We start from the raw sequence: 22711 nt of genomic DNA on the forward strand, positions 1-22711 counted from the left end.
ACATAATAATTATTGAACGAATTTAATAAAATTATATTGTACCGTTCTGTTAAAAATTTGGCCGAGTTAAATCGCATACACAAACATGAACAGTGCCTTAACTGGGGTGCAGGTATTAGTTGCTCCCACTCCAGAAAGGGAAAGCGATGGAAATACCGTATTCGTTTGCTCGTTCATTGGTTAATTTTTTCTTTGGTTTCATATTATGACAACAGGTAACGTGTTTTTATGTTTGACTATGATAGAAAAGAGAAAGCACATCAAAACACTCGGCAATCAGATTAATACTCGGGGGGCTACACCCCCTCGTACAAATCAGATAGCCTCGTGTTTCAATGCTCTTCCTATTACTTACTCTTTAATATTTCGAATGCATTCGAACGTCTGATGAACATATTTAAAATGAACTTAGATATGAAAACATTTCTGAGAATATAAATCATTGAAGACTTCTATGAGATTTAAGCTTCTGTGGCAGTGCCTAAACATTTTTATTTGCTAATCGTAAGTTGCTATCTGATGAAAGGGTTTTGTTGATTAAGTTAATATGAACAAAATTGACTGAATGTAAGTATGGTAAATGATTTGCAGCATAAAACGATAAAGTAAAAAAGCAAAAACAAATAAGATTACATTTTAATGTTACATTTGTAATTCTGATGCTATTCAGATACAGATAGTCGGTCAATTACTAATACATGCAGGGATCTTTTTTCATAACAATAGAAACAAAAAAGATGGAAAAGGTTAATTATAACAATGCCTGCTTCTAACATCCTTGTCATAGAGCAAAAAAATACAAATAATCTTAAGAGGTTTCTTGGATATATATCTACAGAGAAACGTGAGGTAGAGAAAATGAAACTGAACATTCTGGCTGATCATTAAAATTATAATTTTACACATGACAATATTATAAGATATCTGTTAGACTATTTTCGGGAGTATAATATTGTTACATTCTCACTCATACCATCATTCAAACATATAACCAAATGAATCAATTCATAAATCCAACAAACTATTTCGCTTCAGTTATAATTTGATTTGTTGACCGCAAGCTTCCTGAATTCTCTGTACTGTTGCTGGGCAATCAAGTCTGAAGTATCCAGTTATACCGATCTGCGCACGCGCAGATTGTATGGCTTCTTTTATTGCTGCTAGGACTGACAATGACAATATCAATGGCGGTTCTCCAACGGACTGAAAATTGAATAAAAACATTGTATATTCCAGTTTATGTAAGATTGAAATCGTATTTTACTTTGAAAAAAAAAATAAAGTACTAGTGTAAAAACTGATATATTAAAGATAAACCAAAACATGAATTAAATAACCAAAAGCTTAACTTAATGTCATCAAAAAATATTTATTCCTTTTAATATTTCTGTGCTTTTTACTCCTTTAACAATGCTTTGAATACAAGCTATTTTATTATTTTGGGTAATATATATTATATATGTACACACCTTTGAAGAATAGATATTTGTAACGATATCGTGATTTTTCAGCAATTTCACTATAAACTTTCTTGGAATACTTTTTATATTAGGTATTTTGTAGCCGAGTGGACTACACGTGTTCAGACGACCCTTTTCATCTATTTCCATATTCTCCGAGGTAACCATACCTAATCCCTACAACAAGGAAAAAGAATTGTTATCTCACAATGTTAAAATGATCGAGTTCAATTTTGCAATTACAAAGACAAGGATTTGCATTTTAACTAGTGCTTCATGCGAAGTTCAGGACAAAAAAGTGTACAGTTCATACCTGCACAAATGCGCCTTCAATCTGTCCGATGTCAACTGCAGGGTTTAAGCTTTTACCGCAATCAACATACAAGTTCGATTGAAGAACCTAAAAATATGAGATGTTTTGTTTTACTTTATTTAAAATAAAGGCAATCAGTATCACTTTTGATCAACATGACAATTGACCTGACAAATGATAAATGCCTCCATGTGACTATGATGAATAAGAAACTTGCAATTTCCTCAATATAGTCATTAAAGACCAATAGAGGGATAATCTACATTTTGACAACAAATAAAAAAAGAGCTTCCCCTCGTCACTTGTAACTTCTACTTCAAATGTGTTTTTTTCCATTAAATCCTCTTTTGCCACTTGTGATAAAAAAATCATAATTGTCATTATTAATGTTTCTGCTTATTTTTCAGAACAAAGTGTTCCTCTACGATACAATTATGTTACTGATACAGCTAAAATAAGTGTTCAAAGATGTTTGTGTAAAAGAGTTTATCATTGATGTAACTCACTTGGCTTTCTCCTGTAAGCACATCAATCTCTACCTCAGAACAAGCAACTCCATAAGTAAAATAATCATAAGCACCATCAGTGTTCTGTTTTTGTGGACTGAAATAAAACATATTGGCATAGGATAGTTGTAGATCAAAATGTACGAAATAGCTGTTTAACAAACAGTCGTCTGAAATAATGCAAGAAAGCGGTAGTTGGGGCACCTACGGGCTTCCTCAACCAGACATGACAACTTATGACATTTACAGTGTTAGTGATGTTTACAATCCATCAAAACAAGTGATTATTTATATATGATAACACTATAGTGACTCTACTACCCTGACCAAAGGTATATTTAATATTGATTTTGACTTGGCAGTATTTGCCATGTTTGTGAAGATAAACTAATGTTAAAGAAATGGAATTCCTTCATGCTTCATATTCCTAAACGTAATATAAATTATTCATCACTCTCGTCTTTTAAATTGTTAATAAAATCACAGAGTTACCAGTTAAATCCAGTTGCCGACAATTGAACTCGTGAGAAAAATGCTTTGAAAATCTGAAATTTAAGAATAATAAAACAACGCTATTTGATAACAGTTAGTTTTAAATACTCTTTCATTTAGTAAGCAGCAAGCGAAAATAAAACGTTATGTAAATAGCTGGACAAAAACCTTGCATGAAAAAACATTATACATGCTGTTTGCTAAACGTCGAAAGCATCAGAATAGCATAAAAAAGTATGTAACAGTTGCAGCTGTGATTTTGATTTGATTTATCTTAGCAGCTTTACTCATTTTGGCATTTATATCTTACATGTATGTGTGATAGTATAATTAAATTGAAACAATTAACTTATGAATACAACCAAATTAATTGCTCTAAACATTATTCTATCGAGCTTATACTTCTTATATTTTGACAGCTGCTACTATGTCTACAAATATTGACCTATTGTTTTCCTTGACATGTCCTATTAATAAAATTGAACATAGGTATACTAATGAAAAATATTAAAAAAACCCAAAACGAACCAGTTTCTCCCATGTTGCGTCAGGCATCTCACTTTTCAATGGGATTAGTCGTTTGTTCAAGTTTTCACAAGCATCCTATATAATTCAAAAAGCTATTTATGAAACGTGTATGAATGCAACGTGATCTAATGCAATGTTTGCATAATGTGTTATTGAAAACTGAAACGTAAAAAAAAATATAAAATACGTTTAAACCAGTCAGTTTATAATATAAAATAATAATTAAGATATTTCATTCGCCGATGTCACATGCCTCAGCTCATTGCAAGTCTCAAAATACACCCTTAAAACTGGAGTATATAAGCTCGTGCTATCTTCATCGTTTAAACTTAATTGAAGTAATGACTGACGGTTTATATCTAACAAATTGATAGAAAGTATTACATACACTCAATTATCTTTCTTTTAAAGAAAATATATCGGCCGAAAGAATTGATTACCTATTATAAAGCAAATATTCGTTTTTTAATAAAAAAAACCCCATACACTGCTTATTTGACTGGTACAAATCTTTGAATTTGCAATTTATTATTTAGCGTAAAGAGTAGGTGGATTTCGAACTATAAATTGGTTAGACAGACAAAAGCAAACATTTTTGATAGTTTTCAGTGTAAGAATAAAAAAGACTTTCCATGAAAATCTTTAGTTAGTTCAAATTTCAATTAACATACTATTTATACTTATAAGCTGTTTTATTATATTAATATAATAAATAGGATAATTGGATCAAAAACCAACACAAATTAAGTATCAAAACATGTTTCGCTTTATTAAGCTTCCTCAGTTTCTAAGATTTCTTTGTGGAGTAATGTTCACTTGGTTACCACGCAGCAAATGAATAAAAGTAATCGAAAACAAATCATATTATAATACTTAAATACTTCAAAAAAGTTAATTATAATTCAAATATAAAGACATCATTATTTGATATTGATTACATCTAACACCTATATACGTTGGAGATTCATCACAATCGTCATTTTTTGCACGATTTTCTATAATACTCAATATATGACTAACAAGATCAACAAGGAAAGGCGGCGTTTAATGAATGCAACGCCAAGCGACCTAGCAACAAGAACCAGTGGTAAGGAGCCAAGGAGGACCCCAAACAAAAACAGGACCGAAGGGAAGGCAGAGCTCATCAAACTCATAACATAAGCAAATTTGTTTTACCTTTACAGCAGGTCCATAAAGGTCTGTGCCCATGCTCGCAGCGGTAACCATGGTATTCGGAATTTCCCTTGTACTGCTACCGATCGTATGAATCTTTTCTTTAGGTATTCCCAGCACTCTTGATGCAATCTTAATACAAATTGTCGTGGCTTTATAAATGCTTTTTTGTTTGTCGTAAAATTCTAATCATAACTAAAATATTTTTAATGATAGTTCATTGCATAATTATATTTACATATTCATTAAAAATAAACAACGGTTAATGCTAGTGTATCGCATAAGTATATTTACATATTCATAAAAAACAAACAACGGTTAATGCTAGTTTATTGCATAATTATTTTTACAAATTCATAAAAAAAACAACGGTTAATTTATGTCTTTGTCAATGCTAAATGGAATTGCATAAAACACATCTTTTAATTTGGTCATTTGTTAAGATGGAAACAAGAACGCAACTACTTTCAATTTAATTATGATACAAAATCCAAATATGTCATGGGGAGGCTATGACTGATCACTCATCACAGACAATTACAATATGAAAATATTTTCATTCTTTTATTTCATATCTGCAACTTGTAAAGATAATATTTCCCTGAAAAATTCTTGATTTTTGTTTGTTATTTTTTCAAAATCACTACTCCGTTACGTCATACTGCCGCGGTAATCAGGTTTAAGCATACGCACGATTGTAATAATTAGTTCTGGTATGAAAACCTTTCTATATAATAACTTTATCAATATTTTTTAAACAAAAAGCATTAATGGAAATTTTAAGATAAATGCTTTAATTAGGTGGCAAATATTCTTTATTTTTTGTGATAACAATTTTCCAATTACTACGCAGTGACCAACTGTTTATGACGGGTCATTAACTAGAACGTTGCAACACCGTTGTCTCAATATAATGCATGTTCTTTTGTTGTTATAAACCATTAATAGTCCTTAATATTTTTTTAAAGACAAATAATGGTAAACTGTCGCTTACATCAGAGACATGGATCATGCTTGCATGATAACTAAAGAAAACTAACTTATTAGTACACCTTAGGAGGCTGTACGCGGAATGCGCTCATAAACCGGTATATCATATAGCTGTTAGTAAATATTTTGTATACATTTAACTAAACATTCACTAATGGTGATGACCACATAGTTTGAAAACATTATATTCTTAAACCATGTATTGCCGAAAAAAAAAACTATTTAACTACAAAACCCGTAAGGACCCTCCGACAACATTTCACCACAAGATTACATTTAATGTTAACAAAATAAAAAAGCAATACTTATATTTTCATTTTACATAATTCATTAATCAAACTTTTAACATAAAAGTATCTTTTAAAAATATGTCTGGCAATTGACAGATCCCTAATCTGATCTTTTATTTGAAAGGAATAAATTTAAACATGTGCTCTTTTGTTTAGGAATATTTTGTAGTGAAAGTCTTAATATATCCACTAATCTCATAATTAGAATTAGACAGGTCAGGGATTTATACAACCAGTAGTTTAGTTATCTACGCTCATTTTAATCCCAATAGAAACATTCGGGGTAAAAAAAACATGACCAAAGTACCTAGTAGTCGTTTACCCGGTGTTGTCCCCATTAAACTGATTATAGATTCGAATAGAAAACACAAATAGAAACATGTGTTTCGGTACAACAAAAATCGGAAGTAAAGTGAACAGTTAAATGACAGAAATATGTTTTAACAAAGAAATAATTATTTCAGAGAAAGACACAAAGATCAGTCTTCAATCAAATGAATGGCCCCGAATTGTGTAATTAGAAAGTTTATTCAATTCAAGGGCAACGAATCATAACTTGATAGTCCATGTGTAATAAAATTTTCAATACAGATTATGAGATACATAAAAATATTAAAGAATAAGAAGCTTTAAAAACAAAACAAAAAAACGCATATATATACGAATGACTTACAGTCGAGCATCGGAAATTCATCAACATATCTTACGAAATTTTGAACGATATTTGCGCGCGCTGAAGTGATTAATGTTTATTTGAATAAATCAAATAAAAAGAAGTTATATGTTTGTGTTCTAAAAATTGGCGGCATAAGACGAATTTTGTTTTCATTTTACAACACTTGAAAATTACTACAGAAAATATGTTGTTGTTTATTTTGTTTTGTTTTTAACAAGAATGTGTGTTTTAAGTTCATTTATTCTCGGCACCGGAATAACCATATGTCCGAGATTATAGCATCGTCTTTTTCAAGCAGAATCTTCCTGGTAGCACATCTTCGTTCGTTAGTGGTAAAGGAGACGGCAGTACTGTCAAGGCATCAACTTCCTGACTGACGATAACAAAAACGGCATTAATTAGCGCCAATCCCCCAGAGTAAGTTACGACAGGTCAACCAATCACCTCTGGTACTTGAGATGACTTGACCTTGACCTGCCGTGTGTCTTCTCCGCGACGTGCATACCTCTGGAGGGATTTGGAGAAGTTTCAACAAAAGCCTCCGAAACACGCTATTTATAACACCATTCATAGCACTGACGCTTCGATGTTCTCATCTATTTGCGGGAAATGGTCGACAAGGAAAACCTACGTAATAACCGCACACCCTGTTAACAACAGATTTTCCGCAGTATATATTTCAAGCTAGTGAGGTTTGAAATCTATCGATTAACTACCATAAGTTTGTTGAGTGTTGGCGGTAAAAAAAGAAGATATAACTTCCTGATCAATTTTCACTTAGGTTGATTCAATTTTGAATAAGCTTTGCAGATATGTATTTTTTCAAGAAATATTTAGCTTTAATATTATCCGAAGCCGTCAAAGTCAGAGACGAGTAATGAAATGGGAATAATTTTCTGAAACGTGATTTTATTCGAGATTTGCTTAGGGAGAAGACAACTTTCTGTCCGTAGAGCATGGATATTAATACTCATCACAAGACAGTGTCTCATTGATCTCAATTATGGTACATGTAAATATGTATACTTTTTATGTTCAATTAAAATGTTGCTTAACTTGCAGTTGTTATTATCATTCAATGATATTAAAATGACATAAAGTATTTATGATGAACAGCCCTAGAATATTTTGATAAGGAACCGTCAGTTGTAAAATGGTATTATGATCTTATAATGAACAGTCGTCATACCTGCTGGCTTGTCATTTATAAATGTTTTTTTGGTTTTTCAAAATTTGCATGATTAACAATCCGAATGTAGACCTCAATGAAATATTCTGGAATATTAACAAAATGAATAGTCAACCATATTAACCATTTATATGAATGGCTGAAACGATAAATGGCACAATGTGTATATCTTCTTATTTAACAGCACATTTTAAGCAAAAAGAAAAAAAAACTATAAGTCTGAAACATTCTGTCATAGCCTCCCCATCAGTACATTCAGTGCTTTGATTTTTCTTTGTGTTATTCAAGTTTTATCAGTATGCGATATTTTAATTATAAAATGTTATTTTTATCAAATGATATCATATTTACTGCTTGTATAGTGCATGTACCATTTATTGTATTTCAAGTGCAAAATAATTTATGCACATCTTTTTTTATTATCGAGATAATGTGGGAAGGGTCAATTGTGTAGTGTTGTTAAAACTTATGGTTCAACCTTTTGCTTTTATGAACAACGACAGCATCCGTGTAAATACTGTACATTTATTTGACAATATTTTGTCTTAAAGTGTACCTGTTTATGCACAGAAAGAAAAACAATAAAGTATCATTAAACTGAATTCTTTCTTTGAATACTTAGAGCAAATTTTGTCTGGATTCCATTTACAATACCTGTATAAGTTTCGTATTAAGACCTTGTCCCATCTCTATACCTCCATGAGCCACCAACACCGATCCGTCGGAGTAAATATTCACAAGCGCGGCACCCTTTATATAAAAAGTGCATTACATTTCAACATTGAATGTCTGCTTTATTATAACTAGAATTAAAGCTTAAAGTTATATTTGGATTTGTACAGAAACTAAGTACACAGCAGAAATCGTTGTCATAACAGTCAAATGACATAACACTATCACGTGAGAAGCATACCAAAATGGTTACGTAAAACAAAAAAAAACAACAACAGGTTACGTACAGAATGTACGAAATTAGACGTATTTTATGCAATAATAGCGCTAATGTACCTAATTGTTAATATCTGCAAACATCTGCAAAAGCCCACAGACTTATTAACTGTCTAATTAAATCACTCGACAAACGGTCTCGGGCTTAAATTGTGCCATCGTGCTTCTTTAGATGTTAATGCACAAAATGCAAGAAAAAAAGTGCATTGACCCTCTAATGTTTTCATTCCGGATTTGAAAGGATATGCAAGAACACAATTTCTGTACAGAGAAATTGAGATAGCTATAACATTACCATGATTTCTTTAAACAATAGTAAAACTTGTTTTACAGTACAAATTAAATTCCTAATAATAATCTATACTCTTGGTAAAAAACCATTACGTTATTATTGTTTCTGACATTGTACTTTGTTATTTTGATATTTGATATTATTCTAATTACCCTTATGAATTTGATTATTACAAGGATATCTTATATATCTTACCTGGTTCATAAAAGACACAGCAAAGCCAATTCCATATTTAGAAGCCGTCATTGCAATGCCTCTTTTCTTCCATTTATTGTTCCTATATGACAAAAATACAATTAAAGATACAATTAAAACATGTTCTAGGAAAGAGACAAATTGAAACAATTTGGAATAGGTTAAACACTTATACGAAAGAACACAATAATTATGTTCATGTCACGGTTTAGAACTGTTTGCTATTAAGGGGAGAAGGAGCGGTTGGATAACTAAGTCGGAAGTCGTGGAATAGTATTCCGAGGGTCCAGTGTTCGAGTCTCGGTCAGGCTGCACATTTTTCTCACCCTGTGGCATTTGGCGCCAATGGGCCGTGAAGGTATAGCTTAGAGTTTAATTTACATTGCTTCATAAACCTGATAAATTCAAAGCCGATTTTCAATATTGCGGGGGATTAAGTCACGGTTTAGAACTATTGACTATTTAGGGCAGACCTTGTCGGTAGAGCCGCAGAACAGTATTCCGAGGGTCCCGGGTTCGAGTCTCGGTCAGGCTGCACATTTTGCTCACCCTATGATATTTACCTTGCCCGGATCCAGTCTTTTTAGTTTTTTATTAAAGCTTTTATACCCAACTACGGCTTAATGCGACATACAAAAATAGCGAATCATTACAAATACCTTTTATCTAAGTTAGGAACTTTAAATACATACTTGTTGAACTGTTCAATGTCTTTAAGTCGATTTTCATAAGCACTATCAGATTTACATTTCTCCCATAGCTCAGGTATAGTGCATTTCACAAGTTTCATTCCATATGGTGTAACGTTTCCCTCTTGACATAGGCTTATTTCACGAACCTGTGACATTAATGTAATCATCCTTGTATTTAACGACTTAATAAACACATTTTAATGCGTGTACAAATCGGTAACACTTCACTCATTTGAAAAAAGTTTCAAATGTTAAGTGGTCAAATGTTAGTTGTTTACGGGCTCATCTACAAACCTTAAATTCGATTCGAAATATGTAATGGTGAGAATTACTTTCCTGAGGTTATTACACTTTTATTTTAGTATATATACTGATAAATTACATGTTTGAAGAGCTTATAAAACAAAATATTAATATACACATAAATATGAGACCACATGCGATCGCCTGTCGTTTCATTATTTTTTATGTTGAATTATGTTTTTTGAAATTAATACTTTTTGTAAAGCAACTAAGATAAAACTAATAAGTATATCAAATCACCTTTTCTGAACGTATGTTTAACTTATTTGCAATTTTGAATACGACATCTTCCATGATGGCGACAGCTTGCGGATGACCAAAGCCCCTGAACGCTGTGTTTGATGGACAATTAGTTTTGCACAAATATCCTTCTATTTTTATATTTCTAACTCTATAGCCTGATTCGGTAGATTTTATTGCCACGTCCATAACCTGAAGAAGAACAGTGTATACATATCAAGCATAAACTATTACCCAGTTTATTATTACGTTACAGATTGCACTCGTCTCCTTTTGGACTTAAGTCATTTAAAAACGTTACCTACATTATTTGTTTTCTAAAATGGATTAGTTCAGTTTCTATTTTACAAACTGTTTATTTATTATTTTGGAGACAATAAACCAAAAAGTAGGAATCTAGTCTGAGTTAGTCTGCTCTGCATTCAAGTAGACTAGGGATTATTATACATGTATGCTACGTGGAATATTTTATTACACAGTTTTAATAATAAATAATAAAAATTGGGCACTACGTCAGAATTTAAATGAATCACTGTAGAGCAACTGTTGAAATATCAACAGGCTTATATAACATGTTTTATGCCCTCATAATTTTCTCATTTTGAAATTAACATGGCACTGAAAAAATGAAAGAAATATGTCTTTATGTTAACTTTGGAGTACAAAATTCCTTACCAGGCTAGAAACATCTAAACTATAACCAGCATTGCTGTAGAATATCTAAATGCACATTGATGATGCCCTTCTGTTGCTGAAGACCAACTATAATTATAGCAAATTCAAAAAACAGTCGATTAAAAAATTCACACTTTACAGTCTTAAAGATGATCGACTTAAATAGTATAAATTGATTCATATTGAATTCATGACCGAGATCATTGAAACAAAGTCCATCGGTCAGATCAAACGATCACTAAGGCTAATGCTCTTACTATAAGTGAGCGAATGAAATTATACCTTATCTTCCCTCAGGAATGGTGTCTTTCCAGTAACCATAATGTCTTTCGCCTAAGGTAAGACACACCGGACAGGTCGGTTTCATTCTGGAAATAAACAGAAAGGTCGCAAAAGTAAAGACTATAGCAATTATCATACTGGCGTCTTATAAATTGGCATCGTTTCAGGAAACATATAAAATTCAAGAAAAGTAAATATATCTGTTTACATCAGGTACGGATTGTCTTGTGTATTTTTAAGACGCAGAAAAATAATTTCATACCAAGGACCACGATAACTGGATAGAGCAGTAGTAGGTGAGCGGTGGTTATATAGCTCCAAGAACACATTCGAAAACTAAACCGAAGCTTTTATATACATTGAAACGTATTTAATAATGAAAACATTACAGATTTGTCGACAAGACAAAATTAAGAAACGCTGATGTTTCAAAATATTTGAGCATGTTCAATGGACGAAAATCAACGGCACGCGGCCAGTACTTTCACTAGCACGAGACAAGGCGTTATGGTATTGTTCAGAATCATCAGCAGGATGTTTTTGAATAAATCGTTGCGAATGTCGCTGTCTTGTAATTCATAAATAGTCATGATTACCATGTTCTGTCATTAGTTGAGTTATGAATGAGTAGAAAAGGAAGCTACTCAAGTCGTACTAGGTTTAATCTCTAACTGAATCTTAACTAAGAGGCTTTACAAAAGGAAGAGGCATAATAAAATTTATAACGCCGTATCTTACAATATGGCGCGAACCAAGCTGCATGCACACTGCATGCCATCAATAATTAGAGGCTTAACTTTACCATATCCGAAAGCAAACCTGCCAATGACAATTGGACAGGTTTTAGATTTTTCAAATAACGGGATACCATCATGCGAGAGCAAACTCGGTTTCTTATGTCTTTCTATTAATTAAATAATGAAATGTAAAGATTGCAACGACATCCAGCTATTATAAGCACAACGCTTATTCAGAATCTTTAAAATCTAAAAAGTAGTTGGACTCATTGTCTAGATATCTCACGAAGCACTCGCGCATCATGTTACACACAAGTGAATGCGAACACTGATTTTATAAATGGCTGATCGGAAGGGAGCATCAGAGTCATCGAGAGTGAGGTAGAAATAGTTAGGAACAAAGTATTATGAATCCAAACTTGGTCTCATGGAGAAGACAGAGAGACTAAACAATTGGGTGGGACGAATGACTCAATTATGAGGTGCTAAATCACAAGAGTATAGTTAAACTCATTGGACGTGATTACTACCAAAGAGGATAAGCGAGAATCGACATCCACTTAAGACTATATAGTTTCGATACGTTGAGGGGCGAAAATAGACTGGATAAATACGATTGTAAATTGTATCGCGGACGAACTGGTTTAGATATCCGTCAAGCTATTGATAAAAGTGTGTGTGGCTGGTAAAGGAGAAGTCTAGTAACAAAAGGCCGATTAAGATATCCTATAACAAGATAACGCGATGTATAAGGTGATTTTCATCGCTAATCACCCTTTACAGCGTCAGAGCTCCAGTAGAAAAACTCACTCACTCTGCTATATGGAGCTTGTACTATAGCAATCAATGAAACTGATTTGTATAACAGTACGTAAATAGTTATCTATTTAAGATATTTTAGCATGAGTTCTTCCCACCAATTGTTAGTGTATCTTATGAACACTCTCAGTTGGATCGAGTGTTACCTTTCTTTTGTTTTTGTTACACCTGATTGAGCTCCCTTTGTACAGATTTATAAATTACACCAGTAAGTGCGCGATGCTATGTTACAAAGTTGCCGGTGCTTCGTTTTAGTTGCGTTATATCATGCATTAATTAACTATTTTTAGTTTTAAAGATTGAAAACTGCTTAAGACATGGCTAGTGGGGAAGCGTGTATGGGATTTTACATTTCATTATTTAATTATATATGAAAAGACATAATGAAACCGAGTTTTGCTCTCGCATGATTATCCCGTTATTTGAAAAATCTAAAACCTTCAATTTGCATTGCAGGTGGTGCTTTCGGAGGTAAAGAAGCCCAAGTTATGATGGCAGCAGGTGCAGCAGCTGTGGGTGCGCATATGTAAGATACGGGCTATAATTTATTTGCTTCTTGTAAAGCTCTTTTAATTAGAAGAAACTGAAACTATATTTATCATTCATTAAATTTAAACTGCATTAAAATGACAAGAATATGAATCGCTATATATCATTTAGATCATATTTAATATTGATAAGACACGGAATTGTGCAAGTACAAAAACTCTGCATGATTGAGAAATCAGTCTAAGCGAAGAATCGACGGTTTAAGAAGAAGGTAATGCGATGGTGACGTGTGTATCTCGCTCACTAGATATGGCGCTCTCAGATAGATAAGGTGTACGAGAGCAGCGTCTGGTCAGTTAGTTGATGGCACTTGATGGATCTACAGAACATGCTCTGATGAGATTGTTCTGTATCACTTTAACGTTAGAACTACGTCACACTTGGAATCATAGGACTATGCGGATTCTATATTATGGTTTTACACGAATTATTCTTTTCTTTTCTTGTATTTTCCGCATGTGTCTCTGAGTAACCAGCCCTCAATACAGTGAATGATATTGAGAATATGGTAAGATTTGAGCACGTAGAGTGTGTAATCGTCATGAACTTTGATACGCGATTTGCGCATGTATTTGTGTTTACACACACAATCAAACTGCAAACGTATATGTAAACAGTTTTGATTTTCTTTGAAAAATTTTATATTTTCCTGAACGTGCAATTTATAAGACGCAGTATGATAATTTGCTATATGTCTTTACTTTTGCACCTTTCTGTTTATTTTCCCGAATAGAAACGACTGTCGGTGTGTCTTACCTGGGGACAAGACATGATGGTTCTGGAAAAGAACCCATTCCTACGAGGAGACTATAGAGGTATACATCTCCATTCGCTTCACTTATAGGGAGAGCATTGCTTAGTGAGTCGTTCTGGATCCTCGGACCGAGTGACTTTTTCTCATTTGATCTTCGGCATCATAGATCAATATGAATGCAATTTTTATATATTTAAGGTCGACATCATTTACAGAAACTTTAAAGTGTAATTTTTTAATCGACGTGTTTTTGGATTTGCTATAATTATAGTTGGTCTTAGCAAGAAGGGATCATCAATGCATTGATATAAAGTTTTACAGCAATGCTGGGTATAGTTTAGATGTTTCTAGCCTGGTAAGGAATTTTGTACCTCCAAGTTTAAATAAAGACATATTTTGCTCATTTTTCAGTGCCATGTTATTTCAAATCGAGAAAATTATGAGGCATAAACATGTTATATAAGCCTGTTGATATTTCAACGTTAGTGCTCGTACAGTGGATTCAGTTTAAATTCTGACGTAGTCCCTTTATTATTTATTATTAAAACTGTGTAATAAATATATTCCACGTAGCATACATGTATAAATAATCTAAGTCTATTGAATCAGATGCAGACTAACTCAGACAGATTCTACTTTTTGTTTATTGTCTCCAAAATTTACATAAATAAACAGTTTTGTAAAATAGAACTGAACTAATTCCATTTAGAAAACAAATAATGTAGGTAAACGTTTTAAATGACTTTAGACGTCCAAAGGAGACGAGTGCAATCTTGTAACGTAATAATACAGCCGGGTAATATTTTAATGCTTTAAATGTATATAATCTTCTTCTTCAGGTTATGGATGTGCCAATAAAGTCTAACTGAATCAGCTATATGAGTTAAGAAATATTAAAAATAGAAAAGGGTATTTGTGTGCAGAAACTATTGTTCTAAAACACAGCGTTCAGGGGCTTGGTCATTCCAAGCTGTCGCCATCATGGAAGATTCGTATTCAAATTGCAAATAGTTAAACATAGTTAAAAAGGTGATTTGATATACATAATAGTTTTATCAAAGTTGCTTTACAATCAGTTTTTTTTTCAAAAAACATAATTCAATATAAAAAATAATGAAACGTCGGGCGATAACATGTGGTCTCATGTATATGTGTCTCTTAATATTTTGTTTTATAAGTTCTTCAAACATGTAATTAATCAGCATTTTTATTAAATTATTTTATTAGATTTAAAGTGTCGCATCTGGAAAGTAATTGTCACCATTAAGATTTCGAATCAACTTTAAGGTGGTAGATAAGCCCATAAAAATACTAACATTTGAACACTTAACATTGGAAACATCTTTCAAATGAGTGAGTGTTACCGATTTTGGTATATCGCATTAATGTGTTGATAAAGTAGTAACTATAGGAGGTTTCATTAATGGTCACAGGTTCGCTGAAATAGAAGCCTATGTCAAGAGGGAAACTTACACCATATGGAATGAAACTTGTGAAATGCACTATGACTGAGCTGATGGAGAATTAAATCTGTAGTGCTTATGAAAATCGACTTAAGACATTGAACAGTTCAACAAGTATGTATTTCTAAGTTCCTAATTAGATAAAGGGTTATTTAGTAATGATGTCCGCTATTTTTGTAATGGTCGCATTAAGCCGTGATTGGTATTAAGCTTTAATAAAAAACCTAAAAAGACTGGATCGGGAAGGTAAATATCATAGGGTAGCAAATGTGGGCAGCTGACGAGACTCGAACCGGGACCACCTCGAATACTGTTCTGCGGCTCTACGAAAGGTCTGCCTAAATAGTACAAAAGTTCCTAAACCGTGACTTAATCGCCGCAATTATTGAAATCGGCTTGAATTTATCAGTTTATGAGGCATGTAAATTAAACTCTAAGCTCATACATTCACGGCCGCATGGGCCAAATGCCACAGGGTGAAAAAAATGTGCGCCGACCGAGCTCGAAGACTGGACCTCGCATACTATTCCACGACTTCCGACTTAGTTATCCAAGCTCCTTCTCCCCTTAATAGCAAACAGTTCTAAACCGTGACATGGTACATATATTAATTGTGTTTTACGGTATAAGTGTTTACTATTCCAAATTAATTTCATTGTCTCTTTCTTAGAACATGTTTTAATTGTATCTTTAATTGTATTTTTGTCAAAATAGGGATAATAAATGGAAGATAAAGAGGCATTGCAATGACGGCTTTCTAAATATGGAATTGGCTTTGCTGTGTCTTTATGAACCGTAGATATATAAGATATCCTTGTAATATGAGATCAATTCATAAGGGGCATTAGAAAATATCAAATATCAAATATACAAAGTACAATGTCATGAACAAAAATAACGTAATGGATATTTATACCAAAGAGTAATAGATTATTATATAGGAATTAATTTGTACTGTAAAACAAGTTTTACTATTGTTCTAAAGAAATAATGGCTAATGTTATAAGTATCTCATCTTCTTGTACAAAATTGTGTTCTTGCATATCCTTCAATCGGAATGAAAAACATTTAGAGGGGTCAAATGCATTTTGTCTTGGCTTTTGTGCATTAACATACTAAGAAGCACGATGGCACAATTTAAGCCGAGACCGTTTTGCGAGTGATTTAATTAGAACAGTTAATAAGTCGTGGGCTTTTGCAATGTTTGCAGATATTAAAAATTAGGTACATTAGCGCTATTATTGCATAAAATACATCTAATTTCGTTATTCTGTGTTATGTACGTTATCTGTTTTTGTTTTTGTTTAAAGAAGCCATTTCGTTATGCTTCTCACGTGATAGTGTAATGTCATTTGACTGTTATGACAATGGCGTTTGCTCGCTCACGTGATTTTATCCGTACGCATGATTTTCTGCTGTGTACTTAGCTTCTTTACAAATCCAAATATAGCTTTAAGCTTTCAGGGCATTTTTGTCAAAATTGAGAAGGAGCCTGGGCCTGTTCATTTTGTGAAAAAGCGCTATATGTAATAAAATTGTGAAAAAAAATCAAATTATTTGGCATTCCGCAACATCAGTTTGCTATAAACGCTTGATTATAATTTCTGACATTGTAAAATCTGCTTCAAGTAAGTTCTTTAACCCGGTTTACATGCGCTAAAACCATTTAACTTGATTAAACCTATGTCCGTGTTATTGCAATTTGCGTAAATCTAGTTTTACCGGAAGGTAAACAATGTATTCCGAAGACAAAGTCCCAATTATTCGTGAAATCTTTTTGATAATTGTGAATTTTTTTCCCGCCACTTTGTGAAAAAAATGCAATTTTAAATTGTGAAGGGTCCTTATATCGGCCTCTGTTATAGAAGGGAAAAAGCCTTGGCTTTAATTATAAATATAATAAAGCAGACATTCAATGTTGAAATGCAATGCAATATTTTTATGTAAAGGGTGCCGCACTTGTGAATATTTACTCTGACGGATCTGTGTTGGTGGCTCATGGAGGTATAGAGATGGGACAAGGTCTTAATACAAAACTTATACAGGTACATGTACTGGAAATGGAAACCAGAAAAAAATTCGCTCTAAGTATTCAAATAAAGAATTTAGTGTCATGATATTGTTTTTCTTTCTGTACAAAAACAGGTACAATTTCACATGCACACATGAGAAAAACATTGTCAAATAAATGTACAGTCTTTACAGGGATGCTGTCGTTGCTGTCATAAAAGCAAAAGGTCGAACCAAAAGTTTTAACAACAAAACACAGTTGACCCTACCCACATTATTTCGATAAAAATAAAAAGATGTGCATAGATTCTGTTGCATTTGAAATACAATAAATGGTACATACACTGTTCAAGCAATCAATACGATATGATTTGAAAAAAAAATAGAATTTGGTAATAATGTCAAAACTTGAAAAACACAAAGAAAACATGACATATTCGGATTCAGTATCATGAGTAAATTGATAGTCGTTGCGTTCTTGTTTCATTCGTAACAAATGGCAAAATAAACAGATTTATGCAATTTTATTTAGCAAGAAATAAAAAAAAATCGTTGTTTATATTTTATGAATATGTAAATATAAATATGCAATAAACTTGCATTAAAAATTAAATTTTATTTATCATTTTAACAACAAACAAAATAACGTTAACGCCACGACACTTTGTATTTAGATTGCATCAAGAGTGCTGGAAATACCTAAAGAAAAGATTCATACGATCGGTAGCAGTACAAGGGAAATTCCGAATACCATGATTACAGCTGGGAGCTTTGGCACAGACCTGTATGGACCTGCTGTAAAGGTAACATTATGAGCTTGATGAGCTCTGCCTTGCGCCCCGTCCCGTTTTTGTTTGGGGTCCTCCTGGGCTCATTGCCACTAGATCTTGTTGATGGGTCGCTTGGGGTTGCGTTCATTTAACGCCGCCTTTACTTTTTGATATTGTTTATCATAAATTTAGTATTATAGAACATTAATTGTAAAGTTGAAGGTGGCATGAGCTTAAATACTCCAGTTTTAAGGGTGTATTTTGAGCTAAAGCATGTGATTTCGGTGATTGAAATATTTTAATTATTCTCTTATATTATAAACTGATTGGTTCAAACGTATTTTATCTTCTTTTTTATGTTTCAGGGACATTCTTGTACTTTTCAATAACACTTCATGCAAACATTGCAATAAAGATCACGTTACATTTATACTCGTTTTAATAAATAGCTTTTTGAATTATATAGGATGCTTGTGAAAACTTGAACAAACGACTTATTCCTTTGAAAAGTGCGATGCCTGATGCAACATGGGAGAAACTGGTTCGTGTTTTTGTTACTTCTAATTTGTTGACCTCCGTCCAATTTTGTTTATGGGAAAAAACAGGTCAATAATTTGTAGAAATAGTTGCAGCTGGCACACGATCAGAAGCATTAGCTCGATAGCATAATGTTTAGAGCAATTAATTTGGTTTTGTTCATAAGGTAACTGTTTCAATTTTATTACACTTTCACACATACATGTAAGATATAATGTCAATAAAATGAGCAAAGCTGCTAAAATAAATCACATCAAATTCACAGCTTTAACTGTAACATATTCTTTGATGCTATTCTGACGGTTAGCAAACGGCATTTATAATGTTTTTATGCAAGGTTTTGTCTAGCTATTTACATAATTATGTTTTAAGTTTTATTTTCGCTGGCTGCTTGCTATATGAAAGAATATTTAAAACGCACTGTTATGAAATAGCCTTATTTTATTATTCTTAAATTTCAGATTTTCAAAGCATTTTTCTCACGAGTTCAATTGTCGGCAACTGGATTTAACTGGTAACTCTTCGATTTAATTAACAATTTAAAAAGTTGAGAGTGATGAATAATTTATATTACTTTTAGGAATATAATACATGAAGGATTTTCATTTTCTTTAACAAAAGTTTATCTTCACAAACATGGCGAATACTGCAAGGTCAAACTCAATCTTGAATATACTTTTGGTCAGCTCAGTAGAGTCAGTATAGTGTTATCATATATAAATAATCACTTGTTTTGATGGATTGTAAACAACACCGACACTGTAAATGTCAATAGGCGTCTTGTCTGTTAAGATTTAATGGTGGAGGAAGCCCGTAGGTGCCCAACTACCGCCTTCTTGCATTATTTCAGACACGATCGGCATCTGATTAGAACCACCGACTGCTTGTTCAACAGCTGTTTCGTAAATTTTGATCTACAACAATCCTATGCCAATATGTTTTTTATTTCAGTCCACAAAAACAGAAAACTGATGGTGTTTATGATTATTTTACCTATGGGGTGGCTTGTTCTGAGGTAGAGATTGATGTGCTTACAGGAGAAAGCCAAGTGAGTTATATAAATATAAACTCAATTGCTCAAAGATCTTTCAACACATATCTTCACTGTATCATTAACATAATAAAAAATTATATCGTGGAGGAAAACCTCGTTCTGAAAAATAAGCAGGAGTATCAGTAATGACGATATTATTATGATTTTTTTTATCACAAGTAGCAAAAGTTACTTTAATGAAAAAATGTTTGATGTATATGTTACATGTGACGAGGGGAAACTCTGCTTTTTTGTTAAAATGTAGATTGTCGCCATATAGATCCTTAATTACAATATAGAGGAAATTGCAAGTTTCTTATTTATCATTATTACATGGAAACATTTATCATTTTTGATCATTAAATGTACGAAATTAAAGTGATATTGATTGCCTTTTTTTTTAAATAAAGTAAAACAAACATCTTATATTTTTAGGTACTTCAATCGAACTTGTACGTGGATTGTGGTAAAAGTTTAAACCCTACAATTGACATCGGACAGATTGAAGGCGCGTTTGTGCAGGTATGAACTGTAAACTTTTTTGTCTTTACATGTAATAAAGCAACGTGAAGTTCACGTGAAGCATACAGGTTAAAATGCACATTCTTGTCTTTGTAATTGCAAAATTGTTGTTTTAGAAGGAGTTTTTATGTAACTCAATCATTTTAACATTCATTAAGAGACAACGATTGTATTGTTTTTCTTGTTGTAGGGATTAGGTATGGTTACCTCGGAGAATATGGAGATAGATGAAAAGGGTCGTCTGAACACCTGTAGTCCACTCGGGTACAAAATACCTAATATAAAAAGTATTCCAAGAAAGTTTATTGTCAAATTGCTGAAAAATCACGATATCGTTACAAATATCTATTCTTCAAAGGTGTGTACTTATAATATATTGTCACCCAAAATATTAAAATAGCTTGTATTCAAAATATAGTTACAGAAGTTAAAAAGCAGATCAATAGTACAGAAATGTTAAAAGGAATAATTATTTCTTTGATTACATTAAGTTAAGCTTTTGGATATTTAATATGTATATTGGTTTATCTTTTAATATATCAGTTTTTACAACTCACTATGTTTTCTTTTCCAAAGGTTCATAATTGTTGTGATTCCAATCTTACCATAAACTGGAAAACACATATAAAGTTTTTATTCAATATTTCTTTATAAAAAAATTACTTTTTCAGTCCGTTGGAGAACCGCCATTTATATTGTCATTGTCAGTCCTTGCTGCAATAAAAGAAGCCATACAATCTGCGCGTGCGCAGATCGGTATAACTGGATACTTCAGGCTTGATTGCCCAGCAACAGTACAGAGAATTCAGGAAGCTTGCGGTCTACAAATCAAATTATAACTGAAGAGAAATAGTTTGTGGATTTGTGAATTGATTCACTTGATTTTATAGTTGAATAACGATATGAATGAGATAGTAACAATATTATACTCACGAAAATAGTGTAACATATATCTTATAATACTGTCATGTGTACCAGTATAATCTTAATGAACAGCCGGGATGTTCAGTTTCATTTTCCCTACCTCACTTTTCTATATACATGTATATTAAAATATATATCGAAGAAACCTCTTACGATTATTTGTATTTTTGCTCCATGTCAAGAATTTTAGAAGCAGGCATTGTTTTAATGAATGAATTTTTCCATCTCAATTTTTCGTTTCTATTGTCATGAAAAATAGATATCTGCATGTATTAGCAATTGACCTTCTATCTGTATCTGAAATGAGCATTAAAATGAAACCTCATTTGTTTGTTTTTTCCTGTATCGTTTGATGTAACAAATCAGTTATCACACTTGCATTTAGTCAATTTTGTTCACATTAACTTGATCAACAGAACCCTTTAATCGGATAGACAGTAAACGATTAGTAAATAATAAATATTTAGGCACTGTGACAGAAGCTAACATCTCATAGAAGTCTTGAATTATATATATTCTCTACAATGTGTTCATATCTTAGTTAAGTTTAATTAACTATGTTCATCAGACGTTCGAATACATTTGAAATTTTAAAGATAACTTAATCGTATCGACCTCATAATTCAGAGTTTTGAACGAAGTGCGCATGTAAAATCTGAATGTCGTAGCCCCGCCTTTCTAGGGCGACATGACATTGTTAAAAAGTTATAACAGGTAACAACAAAAATAGATAACAAATACTTCCTTCAGGGGCGGCAAAATAAACTACTGGAAAGAGCTATGAAAAATCATATAGACACACAAGAATCGCTGCTAGAACGCTCAGCCAGAAAACTTTAGTGTGCCATTGATAAGATGTGATAGACTGATGACATATTGACCGAGCGATGTTCAATGGCTCACAAGTCAATAATTGTTTAATTATATGAATAGGCTAAGAATTAAAAGAAAGTCACGAAAAATACAACCTTAAACATGTACAACTTTTACTTTATTCGTTGAAGCGCGGTGAATTTGATACTTAGAACACTTAATTCAAAAGCCATAAATAACTTTAAATGGAACACTATTGACTTTTGAAATTTATACTTTATACATTTAAAATATTTAAATAACTTGATTTAATCATTCTAGTAAGAATCAAAATTTTATTATAATGCTTATCTATATTTCTATTTTTTATATATTTCTTTCTCTATAAATTGTTTATTTGATTTATCTATATTTACATATGAAACGTTTGTAAAAATTAGTTCCTGAATATTATTTCCTGAAAATTACTTAAAACTGAAATTGATAATTATTTGATATCACACAATTTTATTCAAATTGTATAAATTATTTTTGAC

General features: G+C 32.3%; 2 protein-coding genes across 2 annotated transcripts; one reads left to right on the forward strand and one right to left on the reverse strand.

The window, feature by feature from the left end:
• Window positions 1-664: 664 nt before the first annotated feature.
• LOC132730650 (xanthine dehydrogenase/oxidase-like) lies at window positions 665-11283 on the reverse strand. The gene is made up of 13 exons (XM_060716624.1): window positions 11245-11283; window positions 10963-11007; window positions 10288-10479; window positions 9745-9890; window positions 9053-9134; window positions 8272-8367; window positions 4476-4604; window positions 3300-3374; window positions 2772-2824; window positions 2280-2376; window positions 1774-1860; window positions 1470-1637; window positions 665-1203 (listed from the first exon to the last, which is right to left on the reverse strand). Exons 1-13 carry the CDS (start codon window positions 11281-11283, stop codon window positions 1036-1038), a joined length of 1377 nt encoding a protein of 458 aa, XP_060572607.1. The 3' UTR covers window positions 665-1035.
• Window positions 11284-16916: 5633 nt separating this feature from the next.
• Window positions 16917-21801, forward strand: LOC132730644 (xanthine dehydrogenase-like). The gene is made up of 8 exons (XM_060716617.1): window positions 16917-17611; window positions 18251-18379; window positions 18813-18887; window positions 19345-19397; window positions 19835-19931; window positions 20352-20438; window positions 20629-20796; window positions 21110-21801. The coding sequence occupies exons 1-8, from the start codon at window positions 17495-17497 to the stop codon at window positions 21275-21277; spliced, it is 894 nt and encodes a 297-aa protein (XP_060572600.1). The 5' UTR covers window positions 16917-17494; the 3' UTR covers window positions 21278-21801.
• The last annotated feature ends 910 nt before the right edge of the window (window positions 21802-22711 follow it).

The sequence above is a fragment of the Ruditapes philippinarum genome, unplaced genomic scaffold (assembly GCF_026571515.1).
Source record: "Ruditapes philippinarum isolate M1 unplaced genomic scaffold, ASM2657151v2 ctg1896_1_1_1_1, whole genome shotgun sequence".
NCBI lineage: Eukaryota > Metazoa > Mollusca > Bivalvia > Venerida > Veneridae > Ruditapes > Ruditapes philippinarum.